General features: G+C 42.1%; 1 protein-coding gene across 3 annotated transcripts in view; it reads left to right on the top strand.

The window, feature by feature from the left end:
• Window positions 1–5,414: 5,414 nt before the first annotated feature.
• DIP2B (disco interacting protein 2 homolog B) overlaps window positions 5,415–22,090 on the top strand; it is a 235,370-nt gene continuing 218,694 nt past the window's right edge. For all 3 annotated transcript variants that reach the window (XM_029206503.1, XM_029206504.1, XM_029206505.1), the window contains exon 1: window positions 5,415–5,632. In XM_029206503.1, coding sequence (XP_029062336.1) covers window positions 5,533–5,632 — 100 coding nt within the window. In that variant the 5' untranslated portion in view covers window positions 5,415–5,532. The remainder of the gene's footprint in view (window positions 5,633–22,090) is intronic.

Raw genomic sequence — 22,090 nt, forward strand, 5'->3', positions numbered from 1 at the left:
AAAGCTGGTGGCTATGTGAATAGTTTGGGAATTGTCCAGGTGAGAAAGATGTTTGGAATTAAGGGAGCAGTAGTTAAAGCAGTATGAGAGGTTGAATAATCTCTCCCACAAAGATGTCCACATCCTAATCTCCAGAACCTGTGAAAGTTATTTATACTGCAAAGGGGATTTTGCAGATGTCATTAAGTTAAAGATTTGGAAAGAGGTTTTCCTGGATTGTCCAGGTGGGCCCAATATATTCACAAAGGTAAGTCTAAGAGGGAGGCAGGAGATGAGTCAGTAGTACTATAGTATGTCTTGTGATGAAATACTATATATCACTTAAAGTGAATGAACTGGAAACATCTCTTACGTGTCAAAAGAAATATTGAAAGAGCAAGTTAGATTGACATATAGAGTTTGATATCTTTTATTTATAGTTTTTAAATTACTATTTATTGTTTATGGATACATCTAGTAAAAGTATAAAAATGTAATAATATACTTGGGAATGATACCGGCTGCAAGATGGTGGATACCTTTTAAATAACCATCTTTTGGGAAGGAGGAAGGGAGGTAAATAATACTAGGGATGCATGTATAGGGCCTTCAAATGTATCTATAATGTCTTTAAAGCTCTGAAGCAGAAATAGATGGTGAGATAGGTACATAGGTATAATTCTCTATACCTGGAAATATTTTCAAGTAAAAACACTTTTTAAAAATGTAAAAGAAGGCAGAGGAAAAGGAGTTCCCAAACAATACTGGCATTAAATGTTCTAACAAGAGAAGCAGGAGAAAGAGATGTTAAAGAAATTAAAGGAGAAAATTTCAAGATGTAAAGTATAAATGCCACGTAAGTGAGATGACGAGTCCATTGGATTTGACAGTTGGACGGCTACTGGTAACCATTACCAAACTGATTCAATAGACCAGGAGTGGAGGCCTGATAATAGAGGGTTGAGAATAGGTTGGAAAATAAGTAGAGGGGAGCCAGTGGCTTACTTTAAACGTTCAGTGATGGAGCTGGACCCAAGTGCATAATCAATCTTAATCTAATCCCTCTCTCTCCTCTTCCCTCACCTTTTTTCCACACCTTTCCCTCCCATGCCCAATCCACTAGCTGTATGTTGGCTTCTTCCTCAGGTGCGTTCTCTATGTGACAGGAAAGATTGGTCAGTAGCAGTTACAGGTTTACGAGGTCCTTGCAGCAATTTCCAGATGAGGAAAGAATTCTCCTCCCCAGTGTCCAAATCTTTCACACAACAGGACAAATCACCCTCAAGAGTTTTGGGCTTTTATGATTCTGTAGCTTATGATCCTCAGCCATCAAGGGAAGGGATACACCCAGTATCTATATATCATTTAGGTACTTCTTATCTGTTATTGCTAAAATTATATTTCTTTGATTGCTGGTAAGTTTTTAAATGTTTTTGTATCCTTATTAGCCATTTATTATTTGTTACTTATTTTTTCATTAGGTGGTCAATTTTTATTGTTTACTGGTAGGGCTCTTTTTTTATAATCTATTTTTGTTTTTTATAATTTATTTACTTATTTATATTTGGCTGGGTTGGGTCTTTGGTGCTGCGCGCGGGCTTTCTCTAGTTGCGGCGGCGAGTGGGGGCTACTCATTGCAGTGCGCGGGCTTCTCATTGCAGTGGCTTCTCTTGTTGCAGAGCACGGGCTCTAGGCGCGCGGGCTTCAGTAGCCGTGGCTCGTGGGCTCTAGAGCGCAGGCTCAGTAGTTGTGGCTCACGGGCTTAGTTGCTCCGCGGCATGTGGGATCTTCCAGGACCAGGGCACGAACCTGTGTCCCCTGCATTGACAAGCGGATTCTTAACCTCTGCACCACCAGGGAAGTCCAGGACTCTTTTTTATGTTCCGGATATTTCACTGTCTGTTAAATATACTGGAAACGCATTCTTATTTGTAATTTTTAAAATGTTAACGTTTATATCAGCGGTCCCCAACCTTTTTTGACACCAGGGACTGGTTTCGTGGAAGACAATTTTTCCACGGACTGTGGTGGGGGTGGGGGGGATGGTTCAGGCAGCTTGGGGACACCTGTTGTATATGGTTTCTTGCATTTTAATTGTTTTGGGGGCCATATATATCAACATTCACCTGTACAACTTGCTTAGAAAGCCCTGCCTATGCTGAAGTTATTAAATATTTTTCCTCTCTTCTAATACCTTAATTTTTTTTTTTAATTTTAACTTTTAAACACATTCAGTTTCTTTTGGTGCATTATGAAGTGTCACTCTTATTTCTTCTAAATAGTAATTTGTTAGAAAACAATTTGTTAGATACTTGATCTTTTCTCCTTGATTTGAGGTGCCACCGTTATCATAAAGGAAATTCCTAGTTATGCGTAAGTCTGTTTCTTCAGTATTTATCAAATTCCTTCTATCCTCTTCCTGCACTAATAACACCCTGTTTTAACTCCAGTAGTTTTTTAGCATATTTTGTTATTTGAAAGGACAAATGGTTCCCATGGTTTTTTTATTTAGAATGTTTGGCCATTCTTGTGAATTTTTTTCTTTAATATGGGCTTTAGAATCACCTAACAAATTTTGTTTTAGAAAAACCCAAAACGTTCTGTTGAAGATTTTATGGATATTGCATTGTACTAACAAGAAATTTTGGGAGAACTGACTCGACAAAAATTATGAGTCTTGCCACTAAAGAACATGCATGTTTGTCTTATCTTTCATTATTCACAATCAGTATTCCTTCATGACTTTTTGGTTTTGAGGCTTGTTGATTTTTAGTATGTTTTGATATCTGCTCAGGCAAATTCCTCTTCTAAATTTTTAAATTTTTCTTGACTTTCCTTGAGCATTTAATCTTCTATTCAAACTTTAGAATCTGCTTGTCAAGATTTAGAAAATTACAGTAATATTTTGATAAAGATTGCATTCACTTTTTTTTTTTTGCGGTACGCGGGCCTACTCACTGTTGTGGCCTCTCCCGTTGCGGAGCACAGGCTCCGGACGCGCAGGCTCAGCGGCCATGGCTCATGGGCCCAGCTGCCCCGCGGCATGTGGGATCTTCCCGGACCGGGGCACGAACCCGTGTCCCCTGCATCGGCAGGCGGACTCTCAACCACTGCGCCACCAGGGAAGCCCTGCATTAACTTTTATAGATTAATTTTTGGAGTATTGATATCCTTATGATATTGTGTCTTCCCATCTGGGAATAGGTAACTATTATTTAGGTTTACAGTTTTCTTCATATAAATCGTACACATTTCTTGTTAGGTTTATTCCTACTTATGTTTTGCTGTGACCGAATGGATTTTTCTTTGAATTGCCTATTACTGTAAGACAGGAAATTATTTATTTTTATATGTTGGCCTAATCTTAAGCCACTTCATAAAACTAATTGTAATTCTGATAGAACTAAACTAAGCTCCGTGAGAGTATACACCTTTTTCAAACACTGTATTCCTAGCACCTAGACAGTTCCTAACATGTTACATTAACTCAGTATGTTTGAATGAATGAATGAGTGAATGATAGTATTTTAGTTGATTCTCTTGGATTTCTGGGTAGACAATATTTCCAGTTTTTCAACTGTTATAATTATGAAACTTTTAGTAAAGATTGCTTTGTAGATTCATGTTTTAAAGTACCCATTCTCTTACTATATAGCAATATTAGAAAAAATAGAAAAAGATACAATTACAAAGGTATGATCTCCTGCAGAAATATTTCTCTGTACTTAAAAAAATGTTTATTTATGGAAATTTAAAAATATATACAAAAGTAGAATAGTATAATCAAGCTGCATATTCCCGTCACCCAGCTCCTTCTATGATCTCAGCCAATATTACTTCAGATATACCTCTACCTTCTTCTCACCCCACCTTACACTGGGTTATTATGAAGCAAATCTCAGGCATACCATTTCATCCATAAATATTTGAGTATGTTTTCCCATTAAAAATTACTATTTTAAAGTATATAATCACAATGTCATCACCATATGTAAAAATATGACAATAATTCCTAAATAGTGTTCAAATTTTCCTGATCCTCATAAATTTTTTCTTTCCTTTAAAAATCTCTTATTTAAGGGCTTCCCTGGTGGCGCAGTGGTTAAGAATCCGCCTGCCAGTGCAGGGGACACAGGTTCGAGCCCTGGTCCAGGAAGATCCCACATGCCGCGGAGCAACTAAGCCCGTGTGCCACAACTGAGCCTGTGTTCCAGAGCCCACGAGCCACAACTGCTGAGCCCATACACCACAACTACTGAAGCCCACTCGCCTAGAGCCCGAGCTCCACAACAAGAGAAGCCACTGCAACCAGAAGCCCGTGCACCGCAACAATGAGTAGCCCCCGCTCACCGCAACTAGAGAAAGCCTGCGCTCAGCAATGAACACGCAACGTAGCCATAATTTAATAGATAAAATAAAATTTAAAAACTGCCATAGTCCTCATGTAAACCAGAAGACATACATACATATATTCCCATAGATTCTCCTTACATTGTTGCAGTTAAACGGAAATTTCAAAGTCTACTTCCCAGTCAACCATATTACATTCCTTTTTTAAGCTGAAATTCTTTCCTCAACCTAAAAAAAATTTTTTTTTCCCCTCCAGCCCATGAATGATATAATACTGTCTGGGAACTACTAAAGAACAGATGCTAAGGCCTTACTCTCAAAGGACCAATTTTGGATCAGAATGGAAGGGAAGGAAAAACACTGGAATTCCCTCTAATTCTGCAGGGGACTTTTGACGTTTAAAAAAAGATTCAATACTACTAAAGAAAGACTATGAATGACAGTTTAAGGCATCTGCCCCAGTAGTTCCTGGTAAAAACACACACATGTGTGGATCCTTATACTGAATTAAAATAATACTTTTGGAACACCTATTAAGTCATACACCAAGGAGGATAAAAAGATAAAGAAGACGAAGTTCTCCTGTAAGTGGTTAGATGTCTAGGAAGGGGGAGGCAGATTCTCCCTCCTTTGTCTTAAATGCTAGAACTGAAATAGAAAAAAAAGAGCTCCTGGTAAATGCAATCGGGAAGCCCCAGTGAAAGAACTGGCCTGAGTTCAAATCTTTATGAATCGGAGGTGTCAATTAGGGGGAAACGGAAGAAGTGACAAGACAAAGGGATACACAACTAAGTGAAGAGAACTGGAAAAAGCAAGGCCTGGGGCCCCTGAAAACTGCGTGGTCGTGAGTTCGTAAAAGGTAAAGGCTACGTGTCCCGGTGGACATCAACACCGTTGGCGTATTTAGCGTTGGAGAAATCGGGGCGGCGGGCTTGGACTCGTCGTTTCAGGAGTCTGCCAGTAGAGGGCGCCATCAGACCGCGAGTGCTCAGCCTGACTCGGCTTCGGAGGCGGTGCATCCTCAGCCCGGGGGCGGGGCTGCCGCGCTCACGTGACCCTTGCTCATGGCGGCGGCAGCAGCGGAGGCGCTGGCGGCGCTTGGCGGCCGGAGCCGGATCCTGTAGACGGGGTGTGGGCTCGCGTCAGTCCGTCCCTCTTTCGGCCCCCTCGGTTGTCTTCCGGAGTGTGGCTGACAGAGCCGGGATGGCGGAGCGAGGCCTGGAACCCTCGCCGGCTGCGGTGGCGGCGCTGCCGCCCGAAGTGCGGGCGCAGCTGGCGGAGCTGGAGCTGGAGCTCTCGGAGGGTAGGAGACGGGCGGGGGGGAGCGGTCACCCGGGCGCCGCTGCGGATCGCGGCGAGGGGAGACCAGGTCCCCGCCGCGCGCCCTGGTGGCCGTGCGGGCAGAGTGGAGGGGGGTCCCGGAAATCTGGCCCGGGCTCTGAAGGGTCGCTCCCCTTTTCTCTCACCCTGGGAAGTGGATTTCCGTGTGATTCATTGTGTTCCCTGGGAGGGGGTGAGCAGAGGCTTGGAGGAGAGGTCCTCCCCAGGCCCGGGCTGCTTCTGCGCTCCCTGCCCCCCAAAACCCGAGACAAAGCTGTGTCCTCCCGCTTCAGGCTTCTGCCCGGGCGCCGGGGCACGGTGGGGGCGGGGCGGGGGTGAGGCCGCCAGCAGGGTGGCTGACAGCTTTCTCCTGTTCTCCTCTACCCTTTTCCAGGGGAGGGCCCTAGCCTGTTTCAGCTCCCCTTCCCCGCCTTCAGAAAAAGAGAAAGACAGGGGAAATCCGCCAGCATTTCTTCTTCCTTCTTTAACAATGCGAGATGCCTCCCTAGTGACAGGAGAGAGATAGAAGCGGGGTGGGCCGTAGAGGGTCCTAGGGAGGCCAGAAGAAGTGGCATTAACACAGAGAGGGACACACAGGGCTGCTTCTAGAACACCTTTGTCATAAGGGTTTTTTTTCCTGGTGCCTGTATTCGGGCTGAATTGTCCGCATCTGATCACCTTTTGCAGTCTTTGAAGAGGGAAGGAGAGAGGTGGCTACCGGTTACATGCAAATCCTGGCCGGCACCGTCTTTCTTTTGTTAATGGTTTGTTACAAGGAGGGTTGGATTGGTATTGAGAATTAAAAGAATGGAATAAGTCGAGCCACTATTATTAGAGAAGTCCCTGGACAACAATGAGAGAAACGTTGCTCTGTTGTGGGCATGTGATCAGGCTTCTTGTGCAGTTGTGATCAGTTCTTCACAAAGTTCCTGTTTTTATCACAGGCTGCCTCTGAGACAAAAGCAGCATTTTCTCCAAGCTTGATGTCAGTACTGTGGTGGTGTCCCCAGAGTTGCATATTCTTATTGAGTTCTTTGCCAAAGGCCCTCTTCGCTAGCATTTTTCAAGTGGATTAAAAATTGTTGGTTGGAAAAGAAGAATGTGATAAGTTCCCAGGAGAGTTCTGACTTTTTGTTTACTTATCAAGGCATTCTCTCTCCCACCCCGCAGTCCTTTACAATGAAAAACCAGAAGTAGATTTGAGTGTTATAAAGCCAGTTGAGCATGGAGGGAAATAATTATTTTTAATAACCCTGTTAGGTTTTCCCAGTGTATAGGGAGGTGCTGTTTTCATTTGCACTTTATTATCAGCATATTTTTTTTCAGTTAACCAGTTGGGAAGTTATTCTTTGGCCAGTGCCCAGAATCATTTGTGGTGGGTGAGTTTGTTTCTGTGAAATGTTTAGGGCATTGCTATCTTGGTTCTGCCTCTCAAAAAGCCTCATTCTTCTGGACTAAAGCATTGTCATTCAATCCGTGATGACTTTCATTCAAGTCAGACTTTTAAAAGTTACTTTATAGTATCACATCAGCTATCTTTGATTAGCCAGAAGGAGAGAAGTTTGGCTGGATGTTTGCATCAGAACGAGATTAAAAATAGGAGTTGATTGCTTTTACATGGAAAGGGAAATCCTGGAAGCTCTTTATTCTTGATATATCTGCTTCCAGCTTTTTATCGTTTACTTCTCTGGGTGTTTCTAGAGATGATTCCAAGGAACTATTTCTAGGACTCACACTGATTAGCTCACCTTTGTCTCCTTCAAGAAAGTGTGAAACTCCTACAAACTGTATTGCCAAGCCTTCAACATTTTTAAGGACAAGTGCATGGTTTGTTTTCTGATGCAGGGTTGTTTTGCTTTGGCGTGTAACTGAGTTTGAATTGGTTTCTTAAAGGTTTATACTACATTATCCTGTATTCCATCTCTTTTAGCGATGGAAAACGGGAAAAAATATAGTTGAAAAACCTCGGACCTGCAGTGTCAGCATCTTGGCCATCTGTCTGTCTCTCTTGCTTAAGGTACAGAGGATGGTTGACTGGAGGAGTAGGTAGACATTTTTAGGAATTCAAGTGAAGTTGAAACCACCAACAACCCCCAAATCTATAGCATGCTATTTGTGATGTCTGTACCATATTTTGAAGGGACCTATGTTTGTTTAAAATTTTCTCTATGGTTACTGCTCTGACAAAAGTACTTTTTTCTTCTGGGGAAAAAAAAAAGATGCTTTTAACTGTGTGTTCATTGTGTGTTGTTGGCTTTGGTGCACTCATTCCTCCATTTTATTCATTTTTGTAGGTTCAGGCTGTAGTTGGTCCTAATTATAGCGATCGTCTGAGCTGTATGCCATTAAAGAATTTTCTTTGTGCTTGCCTGTATTTTCAGCTGCAGGCTCTGGTCGCAGATGAGCCAGCTCTGCGCCGGAACGCAGGTTGTGCCACCCTGGGCTGTTTGCCGCAGAGTGCGTTGCAGAACCCAGTGCTGTGGCTGGTGCTTCATTCAGGCAGGTCACCATGGACTTGGTGCTTAAAGCTGCCTGCTTTTGCACCAAAAAGAACAGCCCAGCACTGTCCAGAGAATCATTTAAAATTGAACGGACACCTAATCATGCTTTTCTGTAGACTAACTGAATAGGCAGGAGGCTTCCGCAAGTATTCCCATAACTGAAAATTTTTTCATGATTCACATGTATTGTTATATTTATTATGTATTTGGTAATAAGCTCTGTTGTCTGAACTTGAGTCATATGTTTTAGTCAAGTGTATGCACATAAAATAACACTAATGAGGGGAATTTGTTTAAATCTGTCTGATAATTCATTGTGTTTGTGTCATGATCTTATGCATTATGTCGTTTGAGTGTCACTGCAACTTTGTGATTAGGTAGAACAGATGTTATTAATACCTGTTAATAGTTTTTTGTTGTTGTTTTGGTTTAACAGAAGGGAAAACTAAGACTCAGAAAGGTTAAGTATTTTGTCTAAAGTTGCTCACTAATAAGTGCGTTATCTTCAGCTGACATGTAATTATGGCATCTGTTACCATCGAATGATTTAAATATCTTTACGGTTATTGCACAAGCTATTAACTCTAATTTTTACTCTAAGCAAATGCTACGAAATAGTTGTATGCCACAATTCCAAAGAGTCTTGTTGATTCTCTTTCTGAAATCTCTTTTAAATCTATCTTTCACTTGATTCAGCAGACATTTATTCTCTGCTTACTATGTGCTAGGGATACAGAGGTGAGTATGGTACTGTGTTAGCTTTCAAGGAGCTCTGAGTCCGGTAGGGAAATCGCTTAAAAATACCAACAAAACAGTCCATGAGACAAAACAGTCCATGAGGGTTCTGTACAGAAACTGCCTTCTAAGAAAAGAGGAAGCTGTCTGCTTTGTTGTTGTGAAAAAGGAACAGCAGAGAACCTTAAATACAAAACTGGATGCTGGTAGAGAGGGCTGTGATTTAGCTCGTGAAGTTGTCATAAGTGTGAAGGAAAGAAGGCAGTCTGTGGCAAATTAGAAGGGGTGCAAGTCTTTCAGTGCCTGAAAACAGTCCCAAGATGACAACTGGAAAGGTATCTAAGATAAAATAACGCTTACAGGAAGGGATCCTCCCTTTTCTTGTTTGAACACTTCTCTGACCACAAACACAACAAACCCAGTCACATCCTCCCTTTCTCCTGTCTATTTCATCATGTATCTCAGGGTCCTCAAAGAGTGGTACAGGTCCACCTTGAAGGTGGAGGGGAGAGAGACAGCTGCTTCCTAGGAGTTGAAGTGAATCCTCTTTAGGAGTTGGGCAGAGGTGGGGGAGTTGAAGAGGAAAAGGGGGAGATGCTGAATTGAGATTGTATTTCACAGTGTTCAAAGTGGGCAATTGGAATTAAGCCACTAGAAAACTGGTAAATCCTTCTTACTTTACTTATAATGGGAAAGTGGGCCACTTCCCCCCAAATATGTAGCATAGTCATTAATTCATAAGAAACACCTTTATCAGAAAATTATGACTAAGGAGTTGTCGTTCCTAGTGTTAGGAGTATTAAGGAAGGCAGGTGTGTGGGTTTTTGAAAAACCAAAACTGGCCATTATCTAAGTGATTTATTCTCTGAAAGTTGCATATCTATATTTTTGGTGGGCTATACCCGCCTTATGTTGGAGCTTATCTTTAGGAATTGCTTGTCAGAGCCTGTGACACATTCCTTTGAAAATCCTCATAGCAGCAAATTTTAATTCTTTGAGGGTAGAGTTTCATTTTATGGGTTACTTGGTGTCAAGTAGAGAAAAGCTGGTTGATGTTCTTCTGGAGTCCAAACTAGCTGTGAATGAAAAAATTAGAGTGATTATAAATGTGTTTTATTTGTAACTGTCAAAAAATTAGAATGATGGTAAACTGGTTTTGAGGGTAGTTCCAGAAGAGTAGTGACAGACAAATTCACTGGAAGAATGATTCACTTTACTGTAAAGGATAGCGCTTGTTTAGACACCCTAGTTCTATGTATTTTGAAAAATTAATCTTGTTGTTTGACAGTCCATAACACTGAGCTGGATTTTTTTTTTAATAAATTTATTTATCTATTTATTTATGGCTGCGTTGTGTCTTCGTCACGGTGCGTGGGCTTCTCATTGCATGGGCTTCTCATTGCGGTGGCTTGAACTGTCTCAGAGTTTGGGCTCTAGGTGCGTGGGCTTCAGTAGTTGTGGCACACGGGCTCAGTAGTTGTGGCTCGCGGGCTCTAGAGCGCAGGCTCAGTAGTTGTGGCTCATGGGCTTAGTTGCTCCGCGGCATGTGGGATCTTCCCGGACCAGGGCACGAACATGTGTCCCCTGCTTTGACAGGCAGATTCTTAACCACTTCTCTACCAGGGAAGCCCCTGGATTTTTGAATAAGAGAAATCTTTAACCCTTCACTCTCAGCCCAGCCCTTGGTGGCTGCCTTCTTTCCTGGCCTTTGTGAGGATTAGCACCTCAGGGTTGAAAGTTCAGATGATTGGCTAAAAACGGCCTTCACATGTATTTGTATTTTAATGATTATAGTTCTTCATGGTTCTCTTTCATGATTAATCAGGAATGGTCTTTGAAACACTCCTTCCCGCTTGTCTGCACCATTTCTCACAGTTCTTTAAGAGTTAGTTGAACTTCTGCCTTTTTTCTAAACCTGCCCCTGAACACTGTGAGCTCTCTTTCTCCAAACCTTATAGCATTTACAGTTTATATCATTTTTGCCAGTCATAGATTTTGTAAATATTTAAATTGTTTTTCATTTCACCTCCATGTAAGCTCCTAAGTCTTTTAAACAACTGCTCAACAATTTCTTTCTTGTATTGTTTTAGGAGTGCGATAAATTTTTGTTCACCTCAGATTTTAATTGAAGCAGAGTCCCTGTCTTGGGGATTTGATTTTGGCACAAGGGGTGGGGTTGTATGATCATTTAAGGAGCGCGGGTTTTGGCATCTGGTGGGCTTGGGTCCAAGTCCTGGCTGTCACTTAGCCCTGTGGCCTTGGATGGACTGCCTAACCTCCCTGGTTTTAGTTCTTCAGTTCTTAAAAAAGGAAGGACAACCTCATTAGAGTTGTAAGGAGGTTTAAAATGAGATCATAGGAGAACGGCTGAGTGCGGTGTGTGCGTGTAGTAAGTGCTCGGTGTGTGTAATCTTTATTGTTTCTGATAGTGGACGGATGCATAGTGACTTGGCTGTTTTTAATATCTAGTGTTACTTAGCGGAATATGATTACATGTGAAGTGACGAATGGAATCAATTAGTGTAATTCTTTTTTGCAAGTAATACTCGACTCCTCCATCAGTTGCTCCTGTCGGCACCCTCTACCCTAGTTGAGCACGTGTTGTGTCAGTGCAGGCGGTTGACTAGAGCAGCACAGAGTAGCTGGTTTGTTTCACGTAGACATCTGGCATGTGTGCATTTCTAAGCCTGTAGGCTCTGGCAAATGGCTCTGAAATTTAAGCATGGTTTCTTAGACTCAAGCGTCTTCCAGCTATGTATGAAAAGGCACGTGTGGATGCTCAACCTTCACATGGTTTTTGACTCTTCCTTTTCCCCCCATTTGTCCTTCGTGAACAACTCCTTTTGGCTCCTCGTTCAAAAGTTTTCTTGCATCCATTTTTCCTTTAAGTTGCATTTACCACCAGCCTTGTTCAGTCCTCTATCTTTAGACCTAAGGGTCAGCCCTAGATGGATCTTTTATCTTTTAAAAATACTATTTTTATCTAAAGGCGTTGCTAAATCCAAGGCTCTGTTGCTCATTGTCTTTATTTTAGTTTTTATTTTAAAAAATATTTATTTATTTATTTATTTTTGGCTGCGTTGGGTCTTCGTTGCTGTGTGCGGGCTTTCTCTAGTTGTGGTGAGCGGGGGCTACTCTTTGTTGCGGTGCGCGGGCATCTCATTGTGGTGGCTTCTCTTGTTGCGGAGCATGGGCTCCAGGTGTGCAGCTTCAGTAGTTGTGGTGTGCGGGCTCAGTTGTTGTGGCTCGCGGGCTCTAGAGCCCAGGCTCAGTAGTTGTGGTACACGGGCTTAGTTGCTCCGCGGCATGTGGGATCTTCCTGGACCAGGGCTCGAACTCGTGTCCCCTTCATTGGCAGGCTGATTCTTAACCACTGCGCCACCAGTGAAGTCTAGTCCAACTTTTTTTGGACTATGTCATGGACATTTAAGTAAGAGTTTTCGTATATTTGTGTTTATAATGAATAAGTTGCCTTCCCTTGTGGATGCTCTTCTATGAATAAAATATTTTCTGAAAGGCCATTTCTTTGGAATTTTATAGCATCACAGCTGACAGAATCTTTGGATACACGGGTTGGCTTTAGTGGACCTGGAAACTCTAAAGCCGTGTGTAGAATTGTGAGTGTGAGTGCTTATGTGCCTTTTTGGGGAGCAGAGTCTCCAGCTTTCATCAGTTTCTCAAAAAGGACTGTGAAGCAAGAACCAAATCTGTGTACTACCACTCTTCATTCTTACTAGCCTGTAAGGAACGCCAGACTCCCTCAGCATCCCTCCTCAACACTCACAAACTTACCTATATCAGTTCCCACCCGTATCCTCTTTCCTTCTTTCCTCAGAGGAAGAACTGTCCCCCTCCTGTTCTGCAGTGTGTCCCTGTGACTATGATCTCAGTCCTCATCCCTTCTCCTCTTCTGGGATCTTGGGATCTTACTTTATTGATCCATCTATTCACTTGTAGTCTTTTGTCTTTGTTTTTTCCTCTCATCTTTAGCCTCTCACTTAACACTTGGCTCTTGGCCCCCTCCCTTCAGCCTATAGATACGCTGAAGTTTCTCCCATCTTAAGAAAAGTATCTTCCCGCAATCTTGTATTGGAACCTATTTGCTTTCGTGTGCTAGCGAAATCTTAGATCTTAGATCTTAGAAAGTAGAGCCTACATTTCCTTTATTTTGTTTCTTACCTTTGCTCACTCCTCAGTCCGTTGCTTCTGTCTCATCAAGCCTCTGAAAAAAACGTCTCCAAGGCCACCAGTGACTTCTGATTTAGACTGAAAAGTACCCACATCTTTCTCCGCAGCATTGGATGCTGTGGACCAGTATCTTTATAAAACTCCCTCCTTCCTTAGCTTTTATGGTATAATTTCCTTCCAGCTCCCTACCTATTCCTTCTCCTCTCCTTTGGGCTTCTTTTTCTCTTTCTTCCTCCTGGTGTGGGTGTTCCTGGTATCTGTCATTAGCCTTCATCTCACTTCACAGACACTTGCTGACTGATCTCATCTATGCCCAGGGCCTCGGCTGTCAAGGCTGGGAGATGACTCCCTAGTCTGTATCTCTAGCCCTGACTCCTCTCTGCTCCAGACATCCCATTTATTCTCCCCAGACAACTGTAACTTAGTAGGTCCAAAACTGTACTCCTTGTTTCTGCTCCGCAAATACTTGGGGGTCATCCTTAACTTCTGATGAGTCACCAAGTTCTGTTGATTCTGCTTCCTCCCCTCCATTCCCATTGTTTCAGCCTTTGTTTAAGCTCTTACCATCTTTTGCTGAGACCATTACAGTAGTCTCCTAACTCGTCTGCCTGCCTTCAGTCTCTTCTCTCTTCAGTTCATCCTTCTCTATTCTGTGATGGAATTGATCATTCTGAAACACAGATCTAATTGTGTCCTTTTCCCTGTTGAAAAATTTTCACTGGCTTCCCCAATCCACAGGATAAACTCCAGGCATCCTTTGTGTAACAAGACCTGCCTGCCTGCCTTTTTAGCCCCGCTTCCCGCGCCTTCCATGTTTTTGCTGTCTTCTCTAGCCATGCCGAATGACTTGTATTTCCCTGAATACATACATGGTGCTTTTTCACTTCCATTCCTTTGTACACGTTGCCTTTCTCTGAGAAATGCCCACTCTGGCATGTTCTTCCCCTTTTTCTGTCTCTTTAACTTCTGTTCCACTCAATTTCCTGTAAGAAGCCAGCCTTTCCTAAGCTCTCTTAAGAAGCTAAGATCTCTGTATAAGTAGCCATCAATTATTGAGTGCTTATTTTGTAGCAGGCCCTGTGCTTAGCACTTTATATATCCTGCCTGACCAGTAAGTAGGTGCTGAATAAATTGCTGCTGTTGTCATGGTGATGAGGGAACTGAGCTAGCAAAAAGCAACTGAACCTTGAGTGGAACAAAGGGTGTGCCAGCTCCTGCCCTCACACAGACCTGATCTTTCCCTTTTTCCCTACCAGGAACAGTAACGTTCTGAAGTGAATGGCAAAGGGGAGAGAACACACTTGAATCATTTAGAACTGTTTCTGCTGCTTACTGTATGATCTTGGACAAGTCTTTGAAGTGTGCTTCTAATCCTAACAACTCCTAAAGATAGGTGTGTCATTTCCATTCTGTAGAGACTTGTTAAGGAACGTGAAGCCTGAAGGTAAAGTGCGCTGGGGTTGGAACCCACCTCAACTTGGCTCCAAACCCCACGGTGTTTCCACACTGCCTCCATCTCCCTGAATCACGTTTCAAGTAATTCAGCAAAATTCTTTTCCATCTTAACTATTGGGCCCCACTTTTCTTAGGATACAGCTTCTGTCTTTGGAGTTTGGGAGGTAGGGCTCCCCAGAGAGAAAAGAATGGGAATGTTCTATCCTATTCTAAGAGAAATGGATAGCAGTTGGAGTGAGGTTGGTTATTTTTGACCTTGCTTTGCCAGAACCAGCACTCCAACATATATTTGGAGGATTTCATTTATATCAGCTTGACTTCTGGAAGGGTGTGACTTCTTCTTTTCTAAAAAGAGCAAAAGATATTGGGTAAAATCCTTTAAGACTGCGTATCTGTAAAGTAAGAGATAATTTTATGTACTTATATTTTGATGTGAAATTGATTTTTCTTCCTTGAATTGAGATGGGGTTGATGAGAAGCTGAAAGGGGAAAATCCAGAAGGAGAATATCTTGGATGCTACACAGGACAGCCCTAAATGAAAATGCACAGGTCTGGTGTCTTTGAAAGGTCCTTACTGTGCCCTGGACTTGAGCTTCTGGGCTACAGATAGAGTATTGTGGTTACATTCTGGTTCAGAAAGAGTTTTTTGTTTGTTTTGTTTTTTCCTTAGGATATTTAATGTTTAATTTAAAAATTAATGTTTAAATTAATGTAGATATTTCTGTAAATGACATTTACTTTAGTTGATTTTTCTGGAGTTATTTTTTGTCAAAGAAGAGCCCTCTCATATCTCCTTTTTTTTTTCCAGAGGACTCTTGCTTTTAGGGGTAAACTAAAGCAGCTGTAGGATTTTTTTCTTTCTTTTTAAGGACCTTGTTTCAAGGTTATGTTTGGGTTATGTTTCAATTTATTCATAAACTGGAACCTTCTGGGTTTTAATTCAGGTCAGGCATGAATGCATTACAGTGCTGGCCAGTCTTGTCGTTGCGGAGCACAGGTTCCGGACGCGCAGGCTCAGCGGCCATGGCTTATGGGCCCAGCTGCTCCGCGGCACGTGGGATCTTCCCGGACCGGGGCACGAACCCGCATCCCCTGCATCGGCAGGCGGACTCTTAACCACTGCGCCACCAGGGAAGCCCTGAATCTCCTTTTTAAAAATGAACCCAGGGGCTTCCCTCGTGGCGCAGTGGTTGAGAATCAGCCTGCCAATGCACGGCACACAGGTTCGAGCCCTGATCCGGGAAGATCCCACGTGCCGCGGAGCAACTAAGCCTGTGAGCCACAACTACTGAGCCCACGTGCCACAACTACTGAAGCCCGTGCGCCTAGAGCCCATGCTCTGCAACAAGAGGAGCGACCGCAATGAGAAGCCCTCGCCCGCAAGGAAGAGTAACCCCTGCTTGGCGCAACCAGAGAAAAGCCCACGTGCAGCAGCGAAGACCCAACACAGCCAAAAATATAAAAAATAAAAAATGAAAATGAACCCAGCAGGAACTGTGAGGAGAAGTTTCTGATAGTTTCTTGCATAGTAAATCTGTGACTGAGGCAAGCAGGCTGTCTTAATTTTTTTTTTTTAAATCAAGGTATAATTGACATACAACGTTATATTAGTTTCCAGAGTATGACATAATGATTTGATATTTCTATATGTTGGGAAATGATCACCTCAATAAATCTCATTAACATCTGTCATCTTACATAGTTACAATTTTTTCCTGTCTTAAAATTGTAAAGAGTTGTCATTCTTTTTTTGGCTGCGCTGCATGGCATGCGGGATCTTAGTTCCCTGACTGGGGATTGAACCCGTGCCCCCTGCAGTGGAAATGCAGAGTTTTAACCACTGGACCGCTAGGGAAGTCCCAAGAGTTGTTATTCTTACTTTATTGGACTTCCTTTCTGGTTTGGAGAAACTTTCATTTTTAAATTGAATGTGTAGCAAAAGCATTTGTGAGTTTTCCTCCCATGGTTCTTTGCTTATCGTTTTCTTCAAGGAGACCAAGGGAAGTCCTAGAAGAGAACTTCCTCATTTGTTGGTTCTCTGAGCTCTAATCTCTAATGTTACTCCTATATTATAGTTATTTTTCAAATGACCTTAAAGCTATTATATGATCATTTGCATAAATATTCTCATCTCCCTTTGTAAGCTGCTTGAGGACAGCACACAGCATCCTCCAGCATAAGTGCTTTTCAGTACTTATTCAGCCAGTGAATGAATCTAGACTCTTTTCATCAGCCTCCTTATCTATTCTTATTTCCTTAGTAGTGTCTGACAGACTCTTCTATTACAGTCAGACTGGTTTCCTCCCTCTTTTTCCTGACTGGCTCATTCTCATCTCTATGCCTTTGCAGCGACTATTTTCTTTGTCAGGACTACCTTTTCTCCTAGTAAAATTTACCTGTGGTTTCACGGCCTGGTTGATGTCCTTTCATCATGAAACCAACTGACTACTTTAGTCCTTATTAATCTCTTCTATTTTTAAGCTATTGTTGTATTCAGTGACAGTTTAACACTTAACTGACAGCTGTTTATTTGTTTTATTTATGTTGTTTTTGCCTCCTCAGTTAGACTTTAGATTTTGTGAGTGTAATGACAAGGTCTTCTACCTTTGGGAACTTGTAAGGTGCTAAACATATCAATATATCAGTAAAGATGTATTGAGCACATTTATTTACAAGATCTATTGAGAGGGTGAGAGATACATAGAAGGCAGATACCCTGCTCTCAAGGAGCTTTCAGTCTAGTAACTTCTCAACAAATAGCTGTTTGGGCTTTAAAAATATTAATTTAAAGTAATTGTCTTTTGAGTGAGCACGTAGAAACTATTTTATACTTGAGTGATAAGATAGCATTTAAACAACCCCATTTGAAATGATTCTGGGAAAATGGCAGTTTGAGCACATCTCTGCTGCCCTCTTTTTTTAAAACTCAGTTCAAGTAAAATAACAATTTCAAAGCTTAGAACAAAAATACTAAGAGTTGGAATGGGAACTCATGAAAGTCGAAGGACTTGGAGGGTAGATCCAGGAAACCAAAAATGCAGATAACAAGAATTTTAGAAGGAGGAATAAGTAATAGAAGAAAAATTCCCTGAGCCAAAAAAAGATTGAAAAAGACTGAAGATTGAATGAGTTCACTGTGTTCCAGGCAAGATGGATGAGAAAAGGCACAAACCTAGGCATATTCTGATAAAATTCTTGAATTCAGTGGTAAAGACAAAAAAAAACTACAAGTAAGTTCCTAGATAGAAAGATAAAGATTCAAAAGAAAAGAAAAGGTTAGAAACATTCAAAAGAAGATAAAGATACAAAAGAAAAAGTTAAAACTACCACAAAACAGACTGTTCTCATTTGCATCACTATAGTGTTGGTGGAAGAAGCCGACTATTGAGAAAAGGTCCACTCCAGAGACCTTGGCGGCAGTCTAGATACTATTCACCTTTCAGGGAGAAGAAAGCTCTGTGTGGGTGTGCAGGGATTCACATTATGTCACCCGAAGACTCTAATCTGGACAGTATACTCTAATCAAACAAATAATATTTCCTCTCCTCCTTCCAAAGTAGGAAGAGGAGAGGAAACAGTGATAGACAATGGACTTTGAAATATATATATATATATATATCATATATTATTGTTACTCTATGTTACATATAATATATATATCAATATAATTACGTATATTGAGAGTGATAAGGAATGTGTAATATAAATGCTAAGTAAGGATCTTTGAAATTGAAGACACATGTTGAAAGAGAAAACCTTGCCGTCTGAAGGAAATATTCTAAATGATTCCAGCAAAACTTGGACATCGCAGGACAGGGTAGTGTGTGGTGAGTGGGAACTAAAAGCATTCTTTGGTATCATTAAGATGTTGGCAGGGGAAGTATGGCAATGAACTGCCTTTGTGAGGAGAAGAATACTTCATTTATACTAGTGCTAAAAAAATTGTAAAATACTTAAGGGAAAGTATCACAAGAAAGGCGCAGGCTCTGTGTGAAGAAAATGGTAAAAGATTAAGGATGATCTGAAAAAAATGGAAATATATACCATGTTCCTGGATGGGAAAACTAAATAGATGTAAATTTAATGGAAATTAATTACAACTCCAGTGGAGAATTCTTTTGGTGGTGGGGAAATAGGTAAAACAATCTGTGTTCAGATAGAAGAATAAATGTTTTAGAAAAGCCAAGAATATTTAGGCACAGAATAGTGAGGTGGTCCTTGCTTTACCATGTATTGAAACAGATTCTAAAATGATCATACTCAAAGCAGTGTGGTATCAGCATGTGAATAAGGATGAGCAAACAATAAAGTACCCCAATCCTTGTATATGTAAGAAACATAATTATAAAAACATGAAGGTTTTGCAAGCTTAGACTAGCTTTCTTTCCAATTGTCTCAAATTAACAAAAGATCTTAAAATAAGTTGGCCAGGGCTCCATAGGACATCAGAAATACTGATGTTGTATTTATCCTTGATACTCTATTTATCCTGCCAAGAGGAGCACACTGGAACCATTCCTCCTGCAGTGTCTTTCCAGTGCCTCTAAAAACAAAGCTTAATATTGTGGCATCTGGCAAAGGAAAAATATTTAAAGGGTTCATCTTAATTTTCCCAGAGCAGGCCATGAAGGGGTGATTTGGAGCTGAGAAGCAATAAATTGATAACTGGCACATTCTTGACTCCTCTCTTTTCTTCAATCCAACGGCCCATATCTAGTCTATCAGTAAGTCTTTTTGGTGCTACCTTGAGAAGTACCCTCGCATCTGCTTTTCCATCACTGATCACTGCCGATCATCACCTTGCCTCTGTTACCTCATCTGTAGCTTCATAGTGCCTTATCTCGTGTCCCTGCTTTTTTCTCTCTAACCTATTTTCCACATGGCAGCTACAGTCAGCTCTGTAAAATACAAATTAGATCATGTTGCTTCCCTGCCATTGAATTTCCTTCAGTGGATTTCTGTCTTTTAAATAAGATTCCAGGGACTTCCCTGGTGGCACAGTGGTTAAGAATCCACCTGCCAATTCAGGGGACACGGGTTTGATCCCTGGTCCAGGAAGATCCCACATGTCGCGGAGCAACTAACCCTGCGAGCCACAACTACTGAGCCCGCATACCACAACTACTGAGTCTGTGCTCTAGAGCCCACGAGCCACAACTACTGAGCCCACGCGCTGCAACGGCTGAAGCCCGCGCGCCTAGAGCCCGTGCTCTGCAACAAGAGAAGCCACCGCAATGAGAAGCCCATGCACCGCAACAAAGAGTAACCTCCACTCACTGCAACTAGAGAAAGCCCGCGCGCAGCAAGGAAGACCCAATGGAGCCAAAAATAAATAAAATTAAAAAAAAAAAAGTAAAATAAAATTCCAGCTCCTGTTCCATGGTCTACAAGGCCAGCACTCCTGTTCCCTCATCTACTTTGCTTCAGCCACACTGGCTGACTCTTCTTTCCCTCCTTTCTCTTTTCCTCCCTCTCTCCTTTTCTTTTTTCCCTCTCATTCTTTTCCTCTCTTCCTTCTTTCTCTGCCTCCCTCCCTTTCTCTTTTCTTTTCCTTTTTATTTATTTAGCTACTATTTACTGAGTGCCTACTTTATGCCACATAGGTACAGGCAATACGGCAGTGATTAAAATAACAAAAATCCCTGCCCTTAAGGGGCTTACGTTCTGTAGGAATAGACAGAAATTAATAAGTAATTTCTATTGCCTGTCAGATGGTAAAAATTTCAGTGGAGAAAAATCATGAAGAGCAATAGAGAATACTGGGGCCGGTCAGTGAATACAATTTAAAGTAGGGAGTCAGGGATGACTTCATCATAAGATGGCACTCGAACAGAAACCTGAGGATGGTGAGGCTTTTTCTCTCCTTTGAACAAACCATGCTTGTTCCTGCCTCCAGACCTTGTTCCTTGCTTTTCTTCTGCTGAGAATGCTCTGCTCCAAGTGCTGTGCTTGGCTGGCAACTTTGCCTCCTTTCTGTCTCAGCTCAAAAGTGACCTTCTCAGAGATGCCTTCCCTGACTGCTGAGTTTAAATGAGCAGCTCCTCCCCACTTTCCCGATCTCATCTTTTTATTTATTTATTTTGAAGTCAAAGTGATTATTTATTTATTTATTTTTGGCTGTGTTGGGTCTTCATTGCTGTGCGCCGCCTTTCTCTAGTTATGGTGTGCGAGGCTACTCTTCGTTATGGTGCGTGGGCTTCTCATTGTGGTGGCTTCTCTTGTGGAGCACAGGCTCTAGGTGTGAGGGCTTCAGTAGTTGTGGCCAGTGGGCTTCAGTAGTTGTGGCTTGCGGGCTCTAGAGTGCAGACTCAGTAGTTGTGGCACACAGGCTTAGTTGCTCCGTGGCATGTGGGATCTTCCTGGGCCAGGGCTTGAACCCATGTCCCCTGCATTGGCAGGCAGATTCTCAACCACTGCACCACCAGGGAAGCCCTCATCTTTTTTTTTTTTTCTGTTTAAAATTTTCTATTTAATACCACCATTTGAAATGATCTTGTTTGTGTATTTATTATCTGATTCCAGTAAAATGTTAGTTCTGTGAGAGGCCTTGCTGCCTTGCTCCCTGCTGGATGCCAGGACCTAGAATAGAAGACACTCAGTAGACACTTGTTCGCGAATAGATGGACTTTGCAGGGAGAAGATTCCAACAGGATTCCTTAGATGGTGATAGCTTTACAGAGTAAAGAAATGTCGGCTCTGTCCCAGGGCCTCTGCTGGGAAGGGACAGGGACCCCTGTGGAAGCTGGCCAGGGCTGGAACTCAGGGGCCCATGATGTTTCCTGGCATTCGGTTAGTTTCTCATGTTTGTTTTTCCTTTGTTTCCTTCACCTATTTATCTGCACGCTCTGATTTTCCATGTGACTTTTACAGCTGGGTGGTGTGTGACAACTTTCCATTTTATCAGCGGGCCTGGCTCTTTGGCCCATACATTTCAGTTCAGCTGATATTTATTATGCAGAAGTGTATAGAAGATGCAGTGCCAAGCCTGGTAGAGTGCTTGCATGAGAGCCAGAGCTGGAGCCAGGCCGCCGAGTACCTCTGCTCCCTGCATGGAGGGACATCCGCTTCTGTGTTGACTTGTACTTGCCTGTGTGTCGATTCCCTTTTCCTCTACCTTGACCAGCTGTATTACTCACAGGATCTGATCTGAGGTGTAAGCTCATTGGGTGAGTTTTTCTGTAGAATAGATAGTGGAAGCAACCTCGTTTTGGTTTAACTGGTCAGTCCTGGTTGGGAAAAACTAAATATTTCCCATGTTTGGTTTTTCAACATCTTTTCTTGGCCACATTACATCTTTTCCAAAATGTTGGAAAACCAGGGAAGTGAAATATTTAGCCATATGGTAAGTATTTGGTTTGTTGAACTGTCACACCTTTGGACAGTTTATCGTAGTTTATGCAAATTGTGTGGCCAGCTAGACTTCTGAGGGCATTCATAGGCCACCCGTAACATGGCTACCTGTATGCATACGACAGTTTTATTTTAGGTCCCAATGTTTTCTCTCAGGTGCCTCTTTGAGTACCTGTGTCCAAGATGTTGTTCAGACACTAAATTTATTGTA

The sequence above is a fragment of the Monodon monoceros genome, unplaced genomic scaffold (assembly GCF_005190385.1).
Source record: "Monodon monoceros isolate NGI ecotype Baffin Bay Population unplaced genomic scaffold, NGI_Narwhal_1 Super_Scaffold_6, whole genome shotgun sequence".
In the NCBI taxonomy this organism is placed as follows: domain Eukaryota; kingdom Metazoa; phylum Chordata; class Mammalia; order Artiodactyla; family Monodontidae; genus Monodon; species Monodon monoceros.